Source organism: Typopeltis vanoorti, chromosome 6 (genome assembly GCF_054136105.1).
Source record: "Typopeltis vanoorti isolate ZY-2024b chromosome 6, IOZ_Tvanoo_1.0, whole genome shotgun sequence".
In the NCBI taxonomy this organism is placed as follows: Eukaryota; Metazoa; Arthropoda; class Arachnida; order Uropygi; family Thelyphonidae; genus Typopeltis; species Typopeltis vanoorti.
The window spans coordinates 67120641-67139202 of NC_143554.1; the positions used below are offsets into that span (position 1 = coordinate 67120641).

At 35.7% G+C, this 18562-nt stretch overlaps 1 protein-coding gene across 2 annotated transcripts in view; it reads right to left on the reverse strand.

The window, feature by feature from the left end:
* Positions 1–18562, reverse strand: part of LOC150105508 (PAT complex subunit CCDC47) — a 300186-nt gene that overhangs the window by 81884 nt on the left and 199740 nt on the right. For both annotated transcript variants that reach the window (XM_090394850.1, XM_090394851.1), the window contains exon 8: positions 3563–3645. In XM_090394850.1, the coding sequence (XP_090250976.1) occupies positions 3563–3645 (83 nt within the window). The remainder of the gene's footprint in view (positions 1–3562; positions 3646–18562) is intronic.

An 18562-nucleotide genomic window follows, 5' to 3' on the forward strand; every position in this document is an offset into this window, starting at 1 on the left:
CCTGGTGATTTTGCTGCAGTTGAAACCAGATTTTATCATAAATTTAGTGATCTTCCTTCATTGTATTGTTGCTTTCGGTGTTAAGTGGAAAATGAGGATAGGTTATACTTTTAGTTTTTGGCCTTGATCAAATCATACACTGTTGAAGCGAGGAGGCTACAGAGATGTCTAGTATTGGTGACAGGTTATTTTTCGTCTAAGTGCTGATCATAGATCTATTCTAGTTTGGCTTTGGCTTCGATTAATTTAATTTTGTGGGAGAAGGTTTGGTTGATAGTAGTAAGGTGCTTCTCCAACCTTTCAGTGTGTTTTTCTAAGTTCAGGAACTGTTTCACTGAAGGAAGGCTGGTTCAAATTCACAAAAAGTTTGTTTGTCAATTTGTTGCTTTAATGCACTAAGCAAATGACCATTGGTGATAGAAATTATACAGAAGGCCATTTTTTGTGTCTGTCCACAGCAGTGGCACTTGATAGCATCGTTGGAATTATCGATGCTGGATGGCTAAGCTGTGTTGGATGTTATCATTATTATTATTATGGGTTACTCCATGGACCGAGACTCATCAAGGGAGGCCCCAAACATCATGCCACGTAGTATCTAACATTTGTACTGTATCTATCATACTTCGCTTTGAACTCATTCATAGTTATGGCATCCAGAACAGAATTAGCCAACCTATTCCACTCATTTACCACTCTCCAAGCAAAAAATCTAGCTCTAACACCCTTACTAACTACACTCTTGCCACATTTCCAAGGATGTCCCTTATTTCCACCACCACCACCAACCAGACCTGTTTTGAAATATTTCCTCTATATTAATCTTGTTAAGAATGCTTCAGTAATTTGTATGTCTCAGTCATATCACTCCTTTTCTGCCCATCAATCTGTTCTCATAAGGTTCATTCCATAGACCTATCATTTTGGTCACTTGCCTTTGCATCCTCTCCACTTCATGGCCAAGAAACTCAGTTGACTAGATCTCTGCAAAGTAGTCAAGAGGGGGGGGGGTCTTATCAAAGATTGATAAAGAGAAATAATAACCTGCTTGTCTCTGCTTATCTAAGTATTCTTCAGTAACCAAGAAATCTGATGAACTGCTTTAGCCACTTTTTCTATGTGCCCCCTAAACTCTAACTTCATCCATTTCCTGGATTACAGTTCTATTAATGTGGTATACAGCTGGTAATCTTTTCACACCAAAATGCATAACCTTACACTTTGCCACATTAAACTGAGAACCATTCTCCTTTGCCCAGACTGCCAGTCTTCCAAATCATCCTGTACCCAATTTTGCATCTTCAGCAAACAACAGTTCCCTCTCAGATCCTTTCCTATATCATTAATGTACAAATTAAATACTAGCAGCCCCAGAACAGAGTCTTGTAGCACTCCACTAGTCACAGGCCTTCTGGACTCTACTTCCAAGTGAACTACTCTCTGATATCTCTCTATCAACCACCCTCTTATCCACCTCACCAACCTATATCCATTCCTGTGCAGTTTATTAATCAGAATTCCATGAGGTATTACCTTTCTTCAACTCAGCTGTCACTGTATTATAAACATGAGCAAGCTACAGAAGCACGACCTACCCTTCATAAAACCATGTTGCCCTTTCTCTCCCCATACAGTATCCCATTTCTGTTTATCCATTCCTGTAGTTCGCTCTTGCAACAACTCCTGATATGCTGATCAGTCGATAATTTGCTATATCAGTCTTAGATGAATGCATCACTGAAGTAATCCTCTCCAGAATGAAAGTACATATTTCCCATTCCACACTAAATAAGTCCTGGTTTTCCAGAAGAACCAAGGCTGTACAAATGAAGAACCAAGCATAATGCAACTGGCTATCACTCTGCCCTTTCTCACCACTTACTTATACCAAAGCCTGAAACTGCTACAAGAAATTCATCAATGCATGAAAAACTGATTTCCAAAGAGCCAAAAGCAAGAAACTTGCATAGTGCCCAAATGGCAGCTGCACATTTTGGTCTCTTGTCAAAGCAGCTTGCTGCAACTTTTTGTCCAACATTGCTCCTGCACCCTTTCAGCCTCTTGCATCGTCACCCACAGAGAAAGCCATTTTCCTGGCATCAGATTTTTCCTCAAATGCCTACATAGGTGATTTTGGTAAATGTCCCCCATAAACACCCAATGCTCAATGCCTCCTCTGACTTTTCACCAGGAAGTGATCAGAAAAATCCTGTCCAAATTAATACCAAAAAGTCCCCTAGCCCTGATGGCATTCCTCCAGTTATCCTGAAGATTTGTGCTCCAGAATTGAATCCTATGCTATGTTGCCACTTTATGTTCTATTACTCCACTGGCATCTACCCTATATCCTGGAAATCAGCCCATATCCAAACTATTCCCAGAAGTTTGACAAATCCTTATCATCAAACTACCATTCAATCTCTCTCACCTCAGTCCTCTCTAAAGTAATGGAGAGAACCATTAACAGCCAACTACTATCCCAAAGTACTCACCTAATAAACAGCTGCCAGTAGGAATTCTGCCTATTCTATTCAACAGAGGATCTGCTCACCTATGTCACACACTTCTGGATAAGCACCATGATAAAGTTTGGCAAATCCAAAGTAGTTGCACTACTAGATATCTCCAAGCCTTTTGAGTAGGTCTAGCACAGGAGCCTAATAAGCTTCCATCATTCAGTCTATCCCATGACCCACAACTGAGTTGCTGGTTTTCTCCATGGATGCACATTGCATGTGATGGTTGATGTGTTACTTATCTTCTAACTATGAAACTAATGCTGGGATCCCATAAGGTTCTTTACTCTCACCAACCCTGTTTCTTCTATACTTCAATGACCTGCTTCAGTTGATCACCAATCCAATACACAGTTTTGCTGATGACACTACACTACATTACTCCTCACTTGACAAACCTTGCACCAAACAAACAACTCGCAGAGCAACAACCTCTGCAAACCTAAATTCTGATCTCCAAACCATTCTTTGATGGGAGCTCGGCAGAAGGCAGAACTGCGAAACAGTTCTGCCTTACCTCCCACAAAAAAGAATCATATTATCCTAGCCTTACCTTTAACAACATCCAAATATCTAGACAAGACAAGATGAGATCTTGCAGCTTGGGATAACCTTGACATCAAGACTTTCTTGGCATAAACCTTGAGTTCTAGAGAATTCTCTTGATGAGTCCATGGGGTCATAGGGTAATAATAATAAACACATAATAACCAAAAACTCCATAGTCATAGAACAAGTTTTCTGTATTCTCTGTAACAGCCTTCCTCATGAAGTGTTACCCAACAACTTTCCAGTTCTTTAAGAAAACTATCAATGGACCAAAGGGAATCTACTATTATTTTTCTTAACTTTTTGCCCTCAACTCTTACATATATAAAACCAACAAGTTTTGCGATCTCTTGTGTGAGAATGACATTAAAAAAAAGACATATCCAGAAGTATAGTAAACAAACAATCATGTTTGTATTGATAAGTATAAATACTAACTGGGATTTTTTTTTAAACTACAATATCTGAAAATTACATGATGCAAAATATATACATACTCTTGTTGCTTAGGTCCAGAAAACTGATCAGAAAAATGTATGTAATCAATCCAATCTTCATATTTTTGCAAAACAGTTACAAGCTATAAGCAGAAACATGGAAATTATATTCATTGTTGTTTCGGAGAAAAAGAATACATAAATCATATAATATATTTTAAGAATGCCATTCCTGAAATGTTATATTAGAATGGAATTCATTCTTTATTTTAATGTATTGTGAGAGGAGAAGGATTCAGAATGAAATTATTGGATTTGATTTGCTAATTTGGGCATTTCTGTGTTTATGACAAAATTTTTTAAAAAACATCTATATTCAGGGTGATCAAAATTAAAGTATCCCTGTTTAAGGTCTTTGGAATGCCACCCAGTGATCCAAATGTTGCAAAACCTTACAGGAATACATTATGCATTATGAGGAAGCAATATCTGAGAGGAAGGGGGGGGGAGTTAAAAAAATAATACATTTTTCTTCACTTCCATTATGCATTCATGAGTTGTACTGTTCAATGTGCTGCCCTTCCAGAATGCCACAAACTGCATCCTTTGCACAGCATGTTCAACAGCAGAATGCAGCTGGTTAGGGACCAATTCATTGTACACATGCTGCATTATGTTGTCTTTCAGCACTGGCAAGTTATCAGGATGATCTAGATAAACCCTGTCTTTGAGAAATCCCCAGAGCGAGAAGTGATAGGGGGTCAGATCAGTGAACAAGGTGGCCGTGCAGTGGGAAATGCATGGCTGATCAATATGGCTTTCATGAAATGTTCTCGAAGAACCTCATCTCAGAAGTAACTGAGTAGGTCAAATGGACCTGACTGGCAAATGTCCTCAAAGAAGATGGTCAAATGATAAACAAAGCTGTAAACTTGCACCAGACAGTAACTTTGGATGAATGCAAAGGAATTTGTTGAATTGCATGCAGGTTTTGCATAGCACATACCCAGCAATTGTGGGTATTCACAGCTCTGTTAGGGTGAAAAATGAGCATTATCTCCCCACAAAATCATCCATGGTCGTGCAGCATCCAACTCCACTCAAGCAAGGAATGTTAAAGGGAATGTCAGCCGACTTTCAAAGTCCTGTGGGTGGAATTTCTGTTTCAGGATTATCTTGAATGGGTAGAACTGCAGAATTTTCCAAACAGTTGTTTGGAAAAGCAAATGCACTGCAAGAACTAATGTTATTATTCATGGCCTGCTCCCCAATAGCAGTGGCAACTGATTGGTTTGTCAGATCTTACTCCCAATGATATATTTCTTCAAAACAATTAATCATTCGCTGGCCCGTGGCACGTGCGAAGTGTGAAATATACACAGGCACCTCAGAAGAAAAGGAGCCTAAAAGATGTCAAAAAATATGAGATAAGAATTTAAACGAACAATGAATGGTACAGAATGGTACATATAATTATGAATGTACATCGTCTTCCGTTCGGGCCCCTTCAGATCTTCCCGGAAACAAACAAATAAATTCTGAAATTGTATCCTGGACCCAATTATATCCCTGTATTTTTGATTAAAATTTACGAAAATATACCTAAAATAGTTCTTTATTTTTTGATGTATCATAAATCAACTTATGATTATTTGTTGAGTTCCATGTAAGGGCCGTATCCTAATTTTAATCGGATCGGATACATGTGGTCTGGCCCTAAAAGTCGGCTTACTACTGATAACTCGTTCTTCTCGACATTCGAGCTTGTTATATTAGCGAGCTGTTAGGGCGGCGTCAGCGACACAAAATAATCGCCGAACTCTCAAGTCCAATGCAAAACATTCTTGTAAAATTCTCTTATCTATTTTCATTGAATCTTCAAAATTTATTTATTTATTAATGCAAAATTAATGTAAAGAATATTTGAATAAATCTCTTAACGTCAAATTACTATTTTATATTATTTTGAAAATTTATATAACTTGAAAAAATTTGTATAAGCAGGACTAATCTGTAGGTAACATTATACTGTAAAATGGTTTTCATTTGTTTTTCATTTCCTGTTTGTTTTATTCACACTTAATTAAAAAAAAAAACTTTTTTTGGAAAGGTGCCGAAAATTAATCGCACACACAAGAAAAATACTATGCGCCAGTCCTGATCATTCGCCACAGAGCATGTAGAGATAGTGGACCTCGTCATCATTTGTTCACTTCACGAGCAAAGCATGTTGGGGAAAAGTTAGTGCCATCACTGTGGACAGTATTAACAACCAGAATGAAGTGAAAAATCTCGTGTCCACCTTTGTAAACGTTCTTGGCACCTGTTGAGTTGCATGATATGCAAATTCCATGCATTCGGTGTTTACAATGCCCCTGGTGGTCAATTTTGGAACAATCCCCCCACCCTTAGATATCGCTTCTGCATGATGCACAATACATTCCTACGAAGTTTTGCAGCATTTGGATCACTGGGTAGCACTCCACAAGGCCTTAAACAGGGATACTTTAATTTGGATCACCCTATACTTTTTCACTGGTACAATAAACATCTGTCTAAGCATATAGCCAAACATGATTACTATCAGCATTATATTTCTTGAAGTTAAAACTATTTTCATTACTGCTGAAAATGGTTTTGTAACTGCTACTGTGCTCTTACTGACCATAAATTCATGATATATTGTGATCTGACATAGAAGAATACAATCAGATAATGACCATAACATTAAGTTTTCAGTGCCACTGACTGATGTAAACTACTATGCTGTCTATTACAGATCTGAAATGACTTGAAAAGTTCAATGTTTTGTATTTCAGAGTACGGTTCCCAGATTTTTTTTAACCCATCAGTCAAAAAAACCCTGAGAAATTGAATATGAATTCCAATGTTCTATAAGTTTCCAAACTTCTGTGGGTGGAACTGCTATGAAAGTTCATATACAGAAAAATAACGAGGGATGCTTGTTTTAAATGAATGGTGGAAGCTTAAGCATCAAGCATCATAAATTTCTATCATTTATTTATGTGGGAAGGATGCTTAACCTCCTAACATTCTAAACACACAACATTCAATGTCTCCATCCCACCCCTTAATTTTTTCACTAGAAAGTGACCAGAAGAATATAGACAATAATTTTGTGCAAACTAGATACCAAAAAAAGACTAGTTGTCCTGATAGTATTTCTTTTTTGCTATTCTAGGATGCCTTATTTTCTCCTATTCCACTGGTATCAATCTTGCAGCCTGGAACTTAGCCTATATTTAATCCATTATTAAGGAAGACAAATCATTATCAGAAAATTATCATCCAATTTTTCACTTCAGTTATTTCTAATTTGAGAAAACCATTAACACTCAACTTCTATGCTACCTAGAACCTTTCTAACCAATAAATGATTGCCAGTATGAATTCCACTGTTGTTGACAACAGGAAATCTTGGTTTATGTCCCTCACCACAGAGTATCACAAAAAAAGTTTGGGGAATCTAAAGTATTTGTTCTTGATACTTCTGAAGCACTGATCAGGTTGGACATGAAGGTCTAATAAGTAAACCCCTATCACATGGTCTTGTCTTCTGACTTCTACAACTAGGATGGTAGTTTTCTATCTGAATGCTTATTATGCATGATAGCAGATGGATCTCTAACTAAATTTGGGGTTCAAAAAGGCTTTTTTTTTTCCCTTCCAATGCTCTCTTTCTTCTATACATCAATGGCATATAACTGTAGTTAACTGTAAATATAATGCACAGGTCTGCTGATAACAGTACACTTCCCTCCTTTTTTCTTGTTTGACAAACTTCCACTACACAATCCACCAAAACTTGCAAAATATAAAGTTCTTTAATCCTAAATTCTGATCTCCAAATCATGAATTCCGATACCTTTGTTAATTTCAATTAATAAAACTCAATCCTATCTTATTTTCTTTGCATAAAAAGAATCATTTTCTTCCAAGTCTTACTTTAATAACACCCACAACTCTGGAACAAGATGAAATTTCTCTTCTTAGGATAATCCCAATCTCTTATCTTTCTTGGCATTAACACATTGCAGGTACAAAAAATTATATTTTCTCTTTTAGCCCCAGGAAATGCTTTATCTCCAAACTGCTATTAACTCCATAAAAATCACAAATCTGTCCAACCACTGAATATTATTCTCACATTGGGGGGTACCTAATGGCTCCCTAAAAATACTTCACTCAATAGTCACACTGATTATTAGACATGGCATTGGTAATTCTCTCTTCACCACCCCCTGCCCCCAAACTCTTTTAACTCTCTTAATATTCAGTTTCTTCACAATTCAACACAATACTCACAGATCAAAATTCTTTTCCTCTGATTAATTAATTCCTTCTGCTAGTTTTAAAGCATTCTTTCCTGTTATTCTTCTTTCTCATGAACTTTCTGTCCATCTACAATCTTGATAAAGGGTGAATCACAATTTGTGTGGGATTACCATTAAAAATATCAACAGAGAAAAAATATTACAGTTGGGTGTAAATCCAACTGTATAAAAATATACAAGTCATCAAAAAACTGTGGAGGAAATCAGTGGTCTAATTCATATCCTGTTCAAATATTCTCTGTCTGAGAGCTTTGGCAGTTTCCCAGAGCACAAAATGGAACAACACTATCATACATATAAAAAATTGCACATCCGTTACAGGAACTGAGAAAGTACAGTCAGTCATGAAGAATACAGTCAGTCATGAAGATGTATTCCATTTACAATTACATGTATTTCATCATCATCAAATTCCTGCCATTTACCCTCAAGGGGTGTACAGGATATGATAGTACTACATGAAAAATTTACATCATTACTAACTTCCTATCTACAATTTTCCTCCAAATCAGTCTGTTACTTGTCAAGACTCCAACATTATTGGATCTTATATTTCTGTCTTCTAAGGTACTTTTTACTGTATCAATCCACCTACATCTTGGTCTTCCTCTGGGTCTTTTTCCTGCCAACCTGGCAGAGAACACTTGTTTTGCTAATCTTTCCTCTCTCATTCTGATTAAGTGACCATCCACCTGAGATTAGCTCTGCTAACACATTTCTGGATTCTAACAATATTAAATTATTTCCTAATATCCTCATTTTTAATATGATATTGCCACTGATGCCATCTGTTCACACTCCTAATCTTTCTCAGAACTCTCATATGTGCGGTCTCTAGTCTTTGGCCAAGTGTTTTACTTCTGACCCAGCTCTCAGATTAGATCTTGAATAATTTCTCTCTTATTCCATATGAATTTATTCAATTGACTTCCTGCCATACCAGCTTTGTTGATTCTGTTGTCTATTTCTATATTTAATTTAACATCTTCACTAAAAATCGTGCCTAAGTAGGTGAAATGTTTTACTTGTTCCACAGGTTCTCCATTCACAACACAGTTGACATTTTCAATGATTCTGCCTATTTTCATTGTCTTTGTTCCTTTTATTGCTGACCTTCATACCCATATCTATTACAACAGTTATTCAATTCAGTCAGAGAATCTTGCAGACTTGTAGTGGATTTATTTAGAAGTATAACATCATCCGCATCAAGCAAAGATGCTGACATTAACATCTCCAATTTTGATATCATGTTTAATACCGCTTTCCTTCATAATGTGATCCATATAGATAATGAATAATAGAGGGGATAATGTACATCCTTGTCTGACACCAGATTTAACATTAAACCATCTTCCTGCACTTCCTTTATTTCTAACTGCTGACTTACAACTCAAATAAAGACCAAGTATTGCTTGATATAATGCCACATTGACACCTTATAATTGTAGTGTATTGAATAGCTTCTCTCTTGGCACCTTGTCATATGCCTTTTTCAGATCTACAAAACTTGAATACAGATCTTTGTTATATTCCCATGATTTCTCCACTATTTGTCATAAAGAGAAGATCTGATCCTGACAGCCTCAATTTGACCTGAATTCAGCTTGTTCTTCACCTTTTCTTCCACAATTCTTCTCAACCGTTTCTCGTGTATACTTGCATATATCTTACTAGGAACACTCAGTGGGGAAATACCTCTGTAATTCTCACATTGTTTTATTTCCCTTTTTATATATATGGGTACTATGAGAGCTCTACTCCAATCATCAGGAATTCATCCCTCTGTCCAGGCATTCTGACTATGCAGTGCAGCCACTGTAAGACTTTTATAGCATTTACTTCAGCATTTCTGGTCAAATATCATCTACTCTTCCTGCCTTTCCACATTTCAAGCGTTTGATGGCTTTTTCTACTTCAAGTATGGATATGTATTCCTGACTGCATGCCTGGTCAGTGTTTTTTTTTTTATCACTTGTTATATTCCCATGATTTCTCCACTATTTGTCGTAAAGAGAAGATCTGATCCTGACAGCCTCAATTTGACCTGAATTCAGCTTGTTCTTCACCAAGCTTTTCTTCCACAATTCTTCTCAACCATTTCTCGTGTATACTTGCATATATCTTACTAGGAACACTCAGTAGGGAAATACTCCTTCATCACTGCTTGTTTTCATTTAGCAGTTTTTTAAAGTAATTACTCCATACTTCAAGAATATCTTTTTCTCCCATTTTCATGTCACTTTTATCATCTCTAACTCCTTTTACAGCACTCTTTCCTCCATTTCTAAGCTTCTTCAACAACCTCCAGAATATTTTGCTCCCTTCTTGATATTTATTTTCTATGTTCTTGCCAAAGTCCTCCCATGACTTTTGTTTAGCTAGTTTTACACAGTATTTCGCTTTCTTACATTTGTCTCTGTATTCTCCAAACAGCACACGTTGACTTATTTGCCAGGAACTTTTGATATGCTTTCTTCTTTTCCTTCACTGCCTCTTTAACTTCCTGTGTCCACCATGGAGTTCTAATTTTTCTATCCTTGCAGACAACTTCATCACATGCCTCTCTAGCTGAATCAATCAGGTTTTCTTCAAGGCTTGCCACTGAATCTCCAAGGTTTGGTTCCTATCCTCAAACTCTTTCATTTTTTCTTCAATAATCTTTGTGTATTTTAGACTACAGTTCACATCTGAGAGATGCTCAACTTTTATTCACTTTAAAACTTTCTTATATGCTATTCTTTTCAATATGAAATTCAATTTTATCCTGCTCAAGACTAAATAGTGATCATTTCCAATTTCAAATCCTCTGTACACTCTGGTGTCCTGCACCAGGGAGAAAACATCACTATCAACAATAACATCATCAATGAGACTTTTCTTATTCCTTGCCTCTTCTCTCCATGTGAATTTGTGCACATTTTTATGTTGGAACATGGTGTTAGTAATAACCAGTCCATGTCCTGAGCAGAAATCCAACAGGTATTTCCCATTATTATTAGCTTTGCTCTTTTCTCCAAATTTTCCCAAAATATTTTTGTATGTCTGACAATCATTTCCTACTCTGGTATTTAGATCCACAACAAGGACCAACTTTTCCTTTTTCATTGTGTCAGTTGTTTTTTTTAAAGCCTCAAAAAATTCCTCTACTACCTTAGTAGAACCTTCTGTGGGACCATAAGCACAAATAAGTCTCATTGTCCAGTTCCCCATTCTCATATTTGCCCACATTACTCTACTTGAGACTGACTGCCATTCAAGAAGATTAGCCTCTTATTTAGTGTTGAACACTATGGCCACTTCTTCTTTTCCTTGATTGTCATTGCCTGAATATAACATTTTGTATTTATTGCTTAGAAAGATCTCACCAGTTTTTGTCTTTTTTGTTTCAGTCACCCCTATTATGTCGATCTGGTACTTATCTAATTCCTCAGCTAGCTCCATTTCTTTGCCATTCAGGCTTCTTATGTTGATAGTGCTGATCTTTAACTCTGGTGATGTTGACATTTATATATATATTGTGTATACAGAAGATGCCAGTTAATTGGGGCAGCCACTTTATTTAGATAAATCTGGCAGAATAAAAACAAAATGACAATTAAACAGGAATTTTCTTCATTATTGAGAACACAATGCCATTTAATTAGGCTAGCCAGTAACCTCTGCCACATGAAGTATTAGAAAAATTACATAATTTTGCTTAAAAAATTTGGTGCTGAGGTCAGAGAATGCTGCTGAAACAGAGCTATTTTATCATGTCACACAAGATTGTTCCCTGTGTTATAAACATGCCACACTGGTCAGATCAACGAAAGCAACAGATTGTGCAATAGTGTTATGCTGCTGAAATATGTCTGGAACTAGTAGATAAAAGCTTTTATTGAATAAAGTACCAAGACTCAATGTTTTAAAGGGATTAAAATGGAGAATTCACCAGTTCACCTTGCAAATCAAAATGTGTGGATGACATTAGAATTTTATAAGAATTGGCTTATGTGTTGGTCAGCACACGAGTTAATCTTTTGCAACACAAAAGGTATCGACAGTATTGACCCAAAAGTGACATTAGCAATGCTAGACTCCTACGGAATTTATAGAAAACTAATAGCTATATTAAGAGATGTTTACAAGAATGCAGTTACAGCAGTTAGAATACGTGATGATTTGGGGAAATGGTTTAGAACAAGCAGAAGTACTAGACACGGGGAACCCAACATCACCAAGCACTTTCATTGCACACTTAGAAAGAGCAATGGATAAAATGAGGTAAACTGGAAAAGGAATATCAGTACATGGGATGAAAATTAACAATCTGAGATTTGCAGATGACATTGTTATTATGGATGAAGATGAAAGAGAACTACAAAAAACATTTCCTACATATATGTTAAATGAGAAAGGAAAGAGATTTGGACTTATGAACTTGTAAAAAACAAAGACAATGGGATTTGGTGAGAAGAACATGAAACAAAAGATACAAGTGGATGGAAATGATATAGAAATGTGGAACAATTTACATATTTTAGTAAAATATGTAAGTAAAATGACATATGATTTGGACTGTAAAAAAAGAAATAAAGATCAGGATTGCAAAGGGAAGAACAAATCTGAAGGCCATGGATAACATCCGGAAAAGTAAAGTGATCAGCCTGCACGCAAAACTAAGAGTGATGGAAACATGCATCTTTAGTAGTGTAATGTATGGATCTGAAATGTGGGTAATAAATAAGGAATCAAGAAAAAGAAATTTGGCATTTGGAAGAACTTGTTACAGGAAGATTCTAAGAATAGGATGGGTACAGAAAATCACAAATGCAGAGCTATCAGAAGATACAACCAAAGGAGAATCTAATGCAGAAGCTTATAAAACAGAAGCTGCAATTATTCGGACACATCTGCAGAATGAGTGAGGCCCAGAAGAGAGAGACATTCATGTTTGGTATTATGGATGGTGTAAAGAGAAGAGGTAGACCACACAGAGAATGGATAGACGACATAAAGAACTGGTGTGGAATGGATGTACAGAAATTGCAATACTGTGCACTGGACAAAGAAAGATGGAAGATAGTGAACGAGGAATCAGACACCAACGGGCAGTGGGCCCATGGTTCGTGATAATTATAATAATGAATGCAAAAGGGATAAATGCTTGTTGCTTATTCCTCACAGAAGAGATGCTTCTTTTCTGAATTTGATTGGTATAATTTTTCAGAATTTCCACATTAAATGAAATTTTCATTTTTTGAGGCACTGTGTGTGTGTGTGTGTACACACACACACACAGTTATGAAATCAGGAAATTCATGCAATGTTCTTAAGAGGATGTGGCCACTTATCCCATTGTCACCAGGGTTTCTCTTGGATCCACTGATTTCAATAAGAGTAATGGGTTTGCAGTAATACTGCTGGACCTAACTAAGGCCTTTGACAGGATACCACATGGAATTCTAATCCGTAAACTGCAACATATGGGAATGGATATAGAGTTGGTGAGATGGATAGGTGGGTGGTTGATGGAGAAATATCAGAGAGTAGTTTATTCAGGAGTAGAATTCAAAAGACTGCCTGTGACTAGTGGTGTGCTGCAGGGTTCTGTTCTTGAACCACTGCTGTTTAATTTGTTCATTAACGATATAGGGAAGGATCTAAGAGGAATGGTTCATTTGTTCACTGATGATGCAAAGTTGGGTAGGGCAATAGTGAATGCAGAAGATGTCAAAATCTTGCAAGATGATTTGAATAGATTGGAGTTCTGGGCTAAGGAGAATGGATGTCAATTTAATGTGACAAAATGTAAGGTTATGCATTTTGAGGTGAAAAGATTAGCAGCAGTATACCACATTGGTGGAACTGTACTCCAAGAGATTGATGAGGCCAGGGACTTGGGAGTGTTGGTGGATAGGGAGATGAAGTTTAGGGGACACATTACAAAAGTGGTTAAATCAGCTCATTAAATCACTTGGTTGTTGAAAAATACTTTGAAGAGCAGAGACAAGCAAGTTATTGTTCCTCTGTACCGAGCCTTGATAAGACCTCATCTCGACTACTGTGCCCAGATTTGGTCACCTAGGTTTCTTCTTGATGGGGAGGAGATGGAGAGGATCTAGAGGTGAGTGACCAAGATGATAGCAAGTCTATGGAATGAACCTTATGAGAACAGGTTGAAGATTTGTGGGTTGCAGAAATTGGTTGATAGGCAGAAAAGGGGAGACATGATTGAGACATTCAAATTGCTGAAGGGTTTCTATAGAATTAATTCAGAGGATATTTTTGAGATCAGGACTGGTGGTGGGAGAACTAGGGGACACCTATGGAAGCTGGGCAAGAGTGTGGTTAGCAAGGGTGTTAGAGCTGGGTTCTTTACTTTTAGAGTGGTAAATGAGTGGAATAAGCTGTCAGAGTCTGTTGTGGATGCCATGACAGTGAATGAGTTCAAGGCAAGGTATGATAGATACTGTGAGAATGTTGAATAGTTGTGTGGACAGAATGTTTAGGGCCTCCCTCGATGAGTCTAAGGACTCCCTGGAGTTGCCCGTAATAATAATAATATTGATTCGACTTCATCAAGTGTAATTTCATCATCATTAGTAGTGCCTTAGCCTGTTGTCATTCTATCTGTTTTGTGAAAGTCTTCATTTGTTGATTTGTCACCAGGAATAAACTTATCATAATAGCTTTTATTTCTGCTAATTTTTTAGTATACAAACCATCTGGTTTTATTTTTTTAACAATTGATAATATGGTGTTGTTTCAATTTTGAAAGCTGCTAACTTACATATACAGGATTCAATTCAGTCAAAAGAGTACAGAATTTTTTCCATGATTCTATTTTTGTGTTTCGTAATTTTAGATTGGTAACTAACTTTGACTTTGTAATTCTGTCATGTAATTTGCCTTAAATCTTGACTGTTGTAGGTTCTCTAATATAGTTATGTGAGTGCATTAACACATTTTTTTAAGTCTGTTAATCTGTCATTCCAGTGATTTTCTATCATCAATCTTTAAGTATTCTGAGTGTTTGATTACAAGATTTTTTCAACAAATAATGAAAATTTAGATGAGGAAGTCTACTTTTATTTTTGTTTTTGTGTTTCTATTTTTGTGTTTCGTAATTTTAGATTGGTAACTAACTTTGACTTTGTAATTCTGTCATGTAATTTGCCTTAAATCTTGACTGTTGTAGGTTCTCTAATATAGTTATGTGAGTGCATTAACACATTTTTTTAAGTCTGTTAATCTGTCATTCCAGTGATTTTCTATCATCAATCTTTAAGTATTCTGAGTGTTTGATTACAAGATTTTTTCAACAAATAATGAAAATTTAGATGAGGAAGTCTACGTCAACCTGTTCAGATACCAAAAATATAGCTAAGTGTTGTCTATATTAAGATGTTGCTTGTTGGTGTCAGTGCAGTGAAGCTTTGAATTAGGCTTGTAAATTCTCCTTTCGATGCTTTTTCAAATGTATGTTTTGTTAGTGTTATACTTAAAGGTACTGCAGTAGTTCAGTTTGACTCACGTATGCCATTTAAATTTTTGTTGCTTACAATAAAACTTAATATGCAATGGTCATGCAATGAAGCTGCTTCTCCTGATGTTTTTGAATGACAAGGTATTAGTATCACTGTTTAGCATATATAGGGAACTAGAGACTAAAATCTCTTACAGATTTTTACCTCTATATTTTGTGCTCTTGTTAAACCATAAAACAGAATTAGCATTGCTATTCATCATTATATCATTATGAGAAATAAGCCATATATCATCATAATTTCCTGATGTGTATCCTCAAGCTACTATGACAGCACTACATGATTAAGTTTACTTTATTATTAATCTCCTACTTGTCCAACTTGTAATTGTCCTATCAACAAATATCCTCTAAATTAATGTATTACTTATCAGCACCCCAAAACTGTCATATTTAAAATTTCGTTCTTCTAAGGCACTTCTAACTAGACCTTGGTCTTTCTCTGGGTCTGATTCCTACCATCTTACCATCAAACACCTGAGTTGCTTATCTTTCCTCACCTATTCTTTTAAGTATCCATACCACTTAGATTACCCTGCTCATCTTGAATGCAAAATATGTCAAGTTCCTTCCTAATGTCTTCATTCTTAACATGATTCTTCCATTGATTCCATCTGTTCAGGCCCTAATTTTTCTCAGAACTTTAATATTTGTGGTCTCGAGTCTTTGATCTGATATTATAGGATAAGGACCTATACATTTCTGAGTGTTATGAGATACCAGTTTATGACATTTTTTGTTATATAGTTATATGGAAGAGAGCAGAGGGGCATCCACATGGTTTCCACAATAAAGCAGAAAGCTTTAAATGAACAGATTTAATAGTGGGGGGGGGGGGAGAATTGCTACCTCAAGGCACAATAATCTGAGTCCCAATACAACCTACGGTTTTCTCATAATAAAATGTTTCTTATAAATTTTCATCTATAATCTTCATATAAGAGATTTAGTTAAGAGGGTGATTCATTTCTAAGCAGTGATGCTGTGTGGAGAAGTGAATATGAGAGAAGCTTTTCATGCCCTTTCACAAATATAAATATAAATGAAGGAGCCCTTTAAAAATACGGCTGATAGGAGCAGTAAAGCAAACATACTACAAATGAAATATTTGTGGTGATTTAAAAGTAATTTCTTTAGTGCTGAATATGGGCAAGAGAGTCATAAAACATTGCTACTTTTCATGCTCAAATAAGGTGACATCAAGACAATGACAGAATATATTATGTCAAGAAAATATGGTGTTTCCAATAAGATTTTACACTTCACTCATTATACATTATTTCTCAAATATTTCATGGTTTATCGGAACTCTCACCTTCAACATCTAACAAGCACATTTTTACAAATTGTGAAACAAAATATAATAAGCCTCTTGCTGATTTCAAAAAAATATTTCTTTAACCATTGCAAAAAGCTAGGTCTCTTCAAAAACATTTTTTTAAAGCAACGAACAAAACTAGACCTTCATTCCAGCACATTATCACAAGATTTTAAAAAATTTCGGAAGTCAAATTAAGGAAGGTTTCTAAAAGGTATATATGCTGGAACTCAAATTTGGGAAGAATGCTTTAACTGAGTAGATTTAGCACTGGGAAGAACTGCTATCACAAAGATCAAAAGGTGAAGAATTTTTAAAAGATGAACAATTTCAAAATAATCTCCATGAATACAACTGGAAGCCTGGAAATAATTCAGAGATGCTGAAGAATTTTTGGGGAACAACAAAAGGGAAAAATTGTAGAGAACCAATTGATCACCTTAGATAACCAAATATGGATTGCAATACTGGTAAATTGGTTTACCAATTTACTTTAAATGGAACAAAAATCCTTTAAAAATTTACTGGTAATTCAGTGTTTCTTACTAGCAATTTGGTAAATCATATTTTGAATGCATGTTGTAATCATTTAATTGGTGACTAAATCTGTAAAATATAGTTCCTTATTTGAATAAACTGTTCAGACTTTAATGAGTCTTGTGAACTATTGTTAACAGTCAAATGCTTGCATTATTACCTCAAATATTTCATGGTTTATGGGAACTCTCAACTTCAACATCTAGCAAGCACATTTTTACAAGTTGTGAAATATAATATGTGTGCCAGTTTCATTCCAGTATAATTTTATTTCTAAAATAGCATTTGGGAACTATCTTAATGGTACTGAAAATCTAAAATGTAATGTTATCTTATTTCAAGTCATTAAAAAAAAAAAAAAAAATTGCATTACATAAATCTGTTTTGTTTCTGTTCTTAGTGAAGTATATACTGTATATTCATTAAGAAAGTTTCCTTATCAAATACTTTGAAATAGGCTGTCAGGACATTGTGCTTAATTAGTGTTACAATAAAACGTCTACACTGTTTGGCTTGAGTCTGTAGAGTATCATAAGGAAATATGGTTTTTCACCATACAGGGTCAAATTTCAGTTGTCTCTAATTACTCCAACTACCAGTAAATACAGAACATTTGCTCTACATGATGTATTTAAAGCTACAATAAAACTGTTTTGCTTACAGCTGTGCAGTATTTTTTAGGGGAGTTGTTTTTTTCTGGTCATTTTTATTCCAGCACAAAGCTACCAATACACACAGGCAATTATTATTATTATTATTTTAAATATACCTAACAAATAGAGAATTTTCTAATATATCCTGAAACAAACAAATTTGTCCATCTCACCACATATATTTGGTTTCGCTGGAAGCACATATCCAATAATTTTGCCACAACACACACACACACGTAGGAAGACATCCCGAGAAAGTTATTAACAAATCAAGTTATAATCTTTCCGATGCAGAGAAAAGTGTCCTCAGTAAAGGCCTAAATTTTGTTTCATCTCACAGATCTATTTCTTAAGAATTATTAGACTTGCAAAAATCAAAAAAGCTACCTCCTTACAAGACGCAAACCTACTCCACATTGAATCCATTTTCATCATCAATAATGCCAACCCCCCCCCCCCTACAGACAATATCTCTTCATTGGAATGGCAGGCTATTAAGAAGTTACAAAACAACAAAAATATAATTATTCTTCCTGCAGATAAAGGCAACGCCACAGCTGTTCTTAACATTGATGAATATCATAACAAGATGATGGAATTGTTACAGAGTGACACTTACTCGATTCTCAAGAAAGAGAGATCCCACCCGTGAACTCCACAACCGGA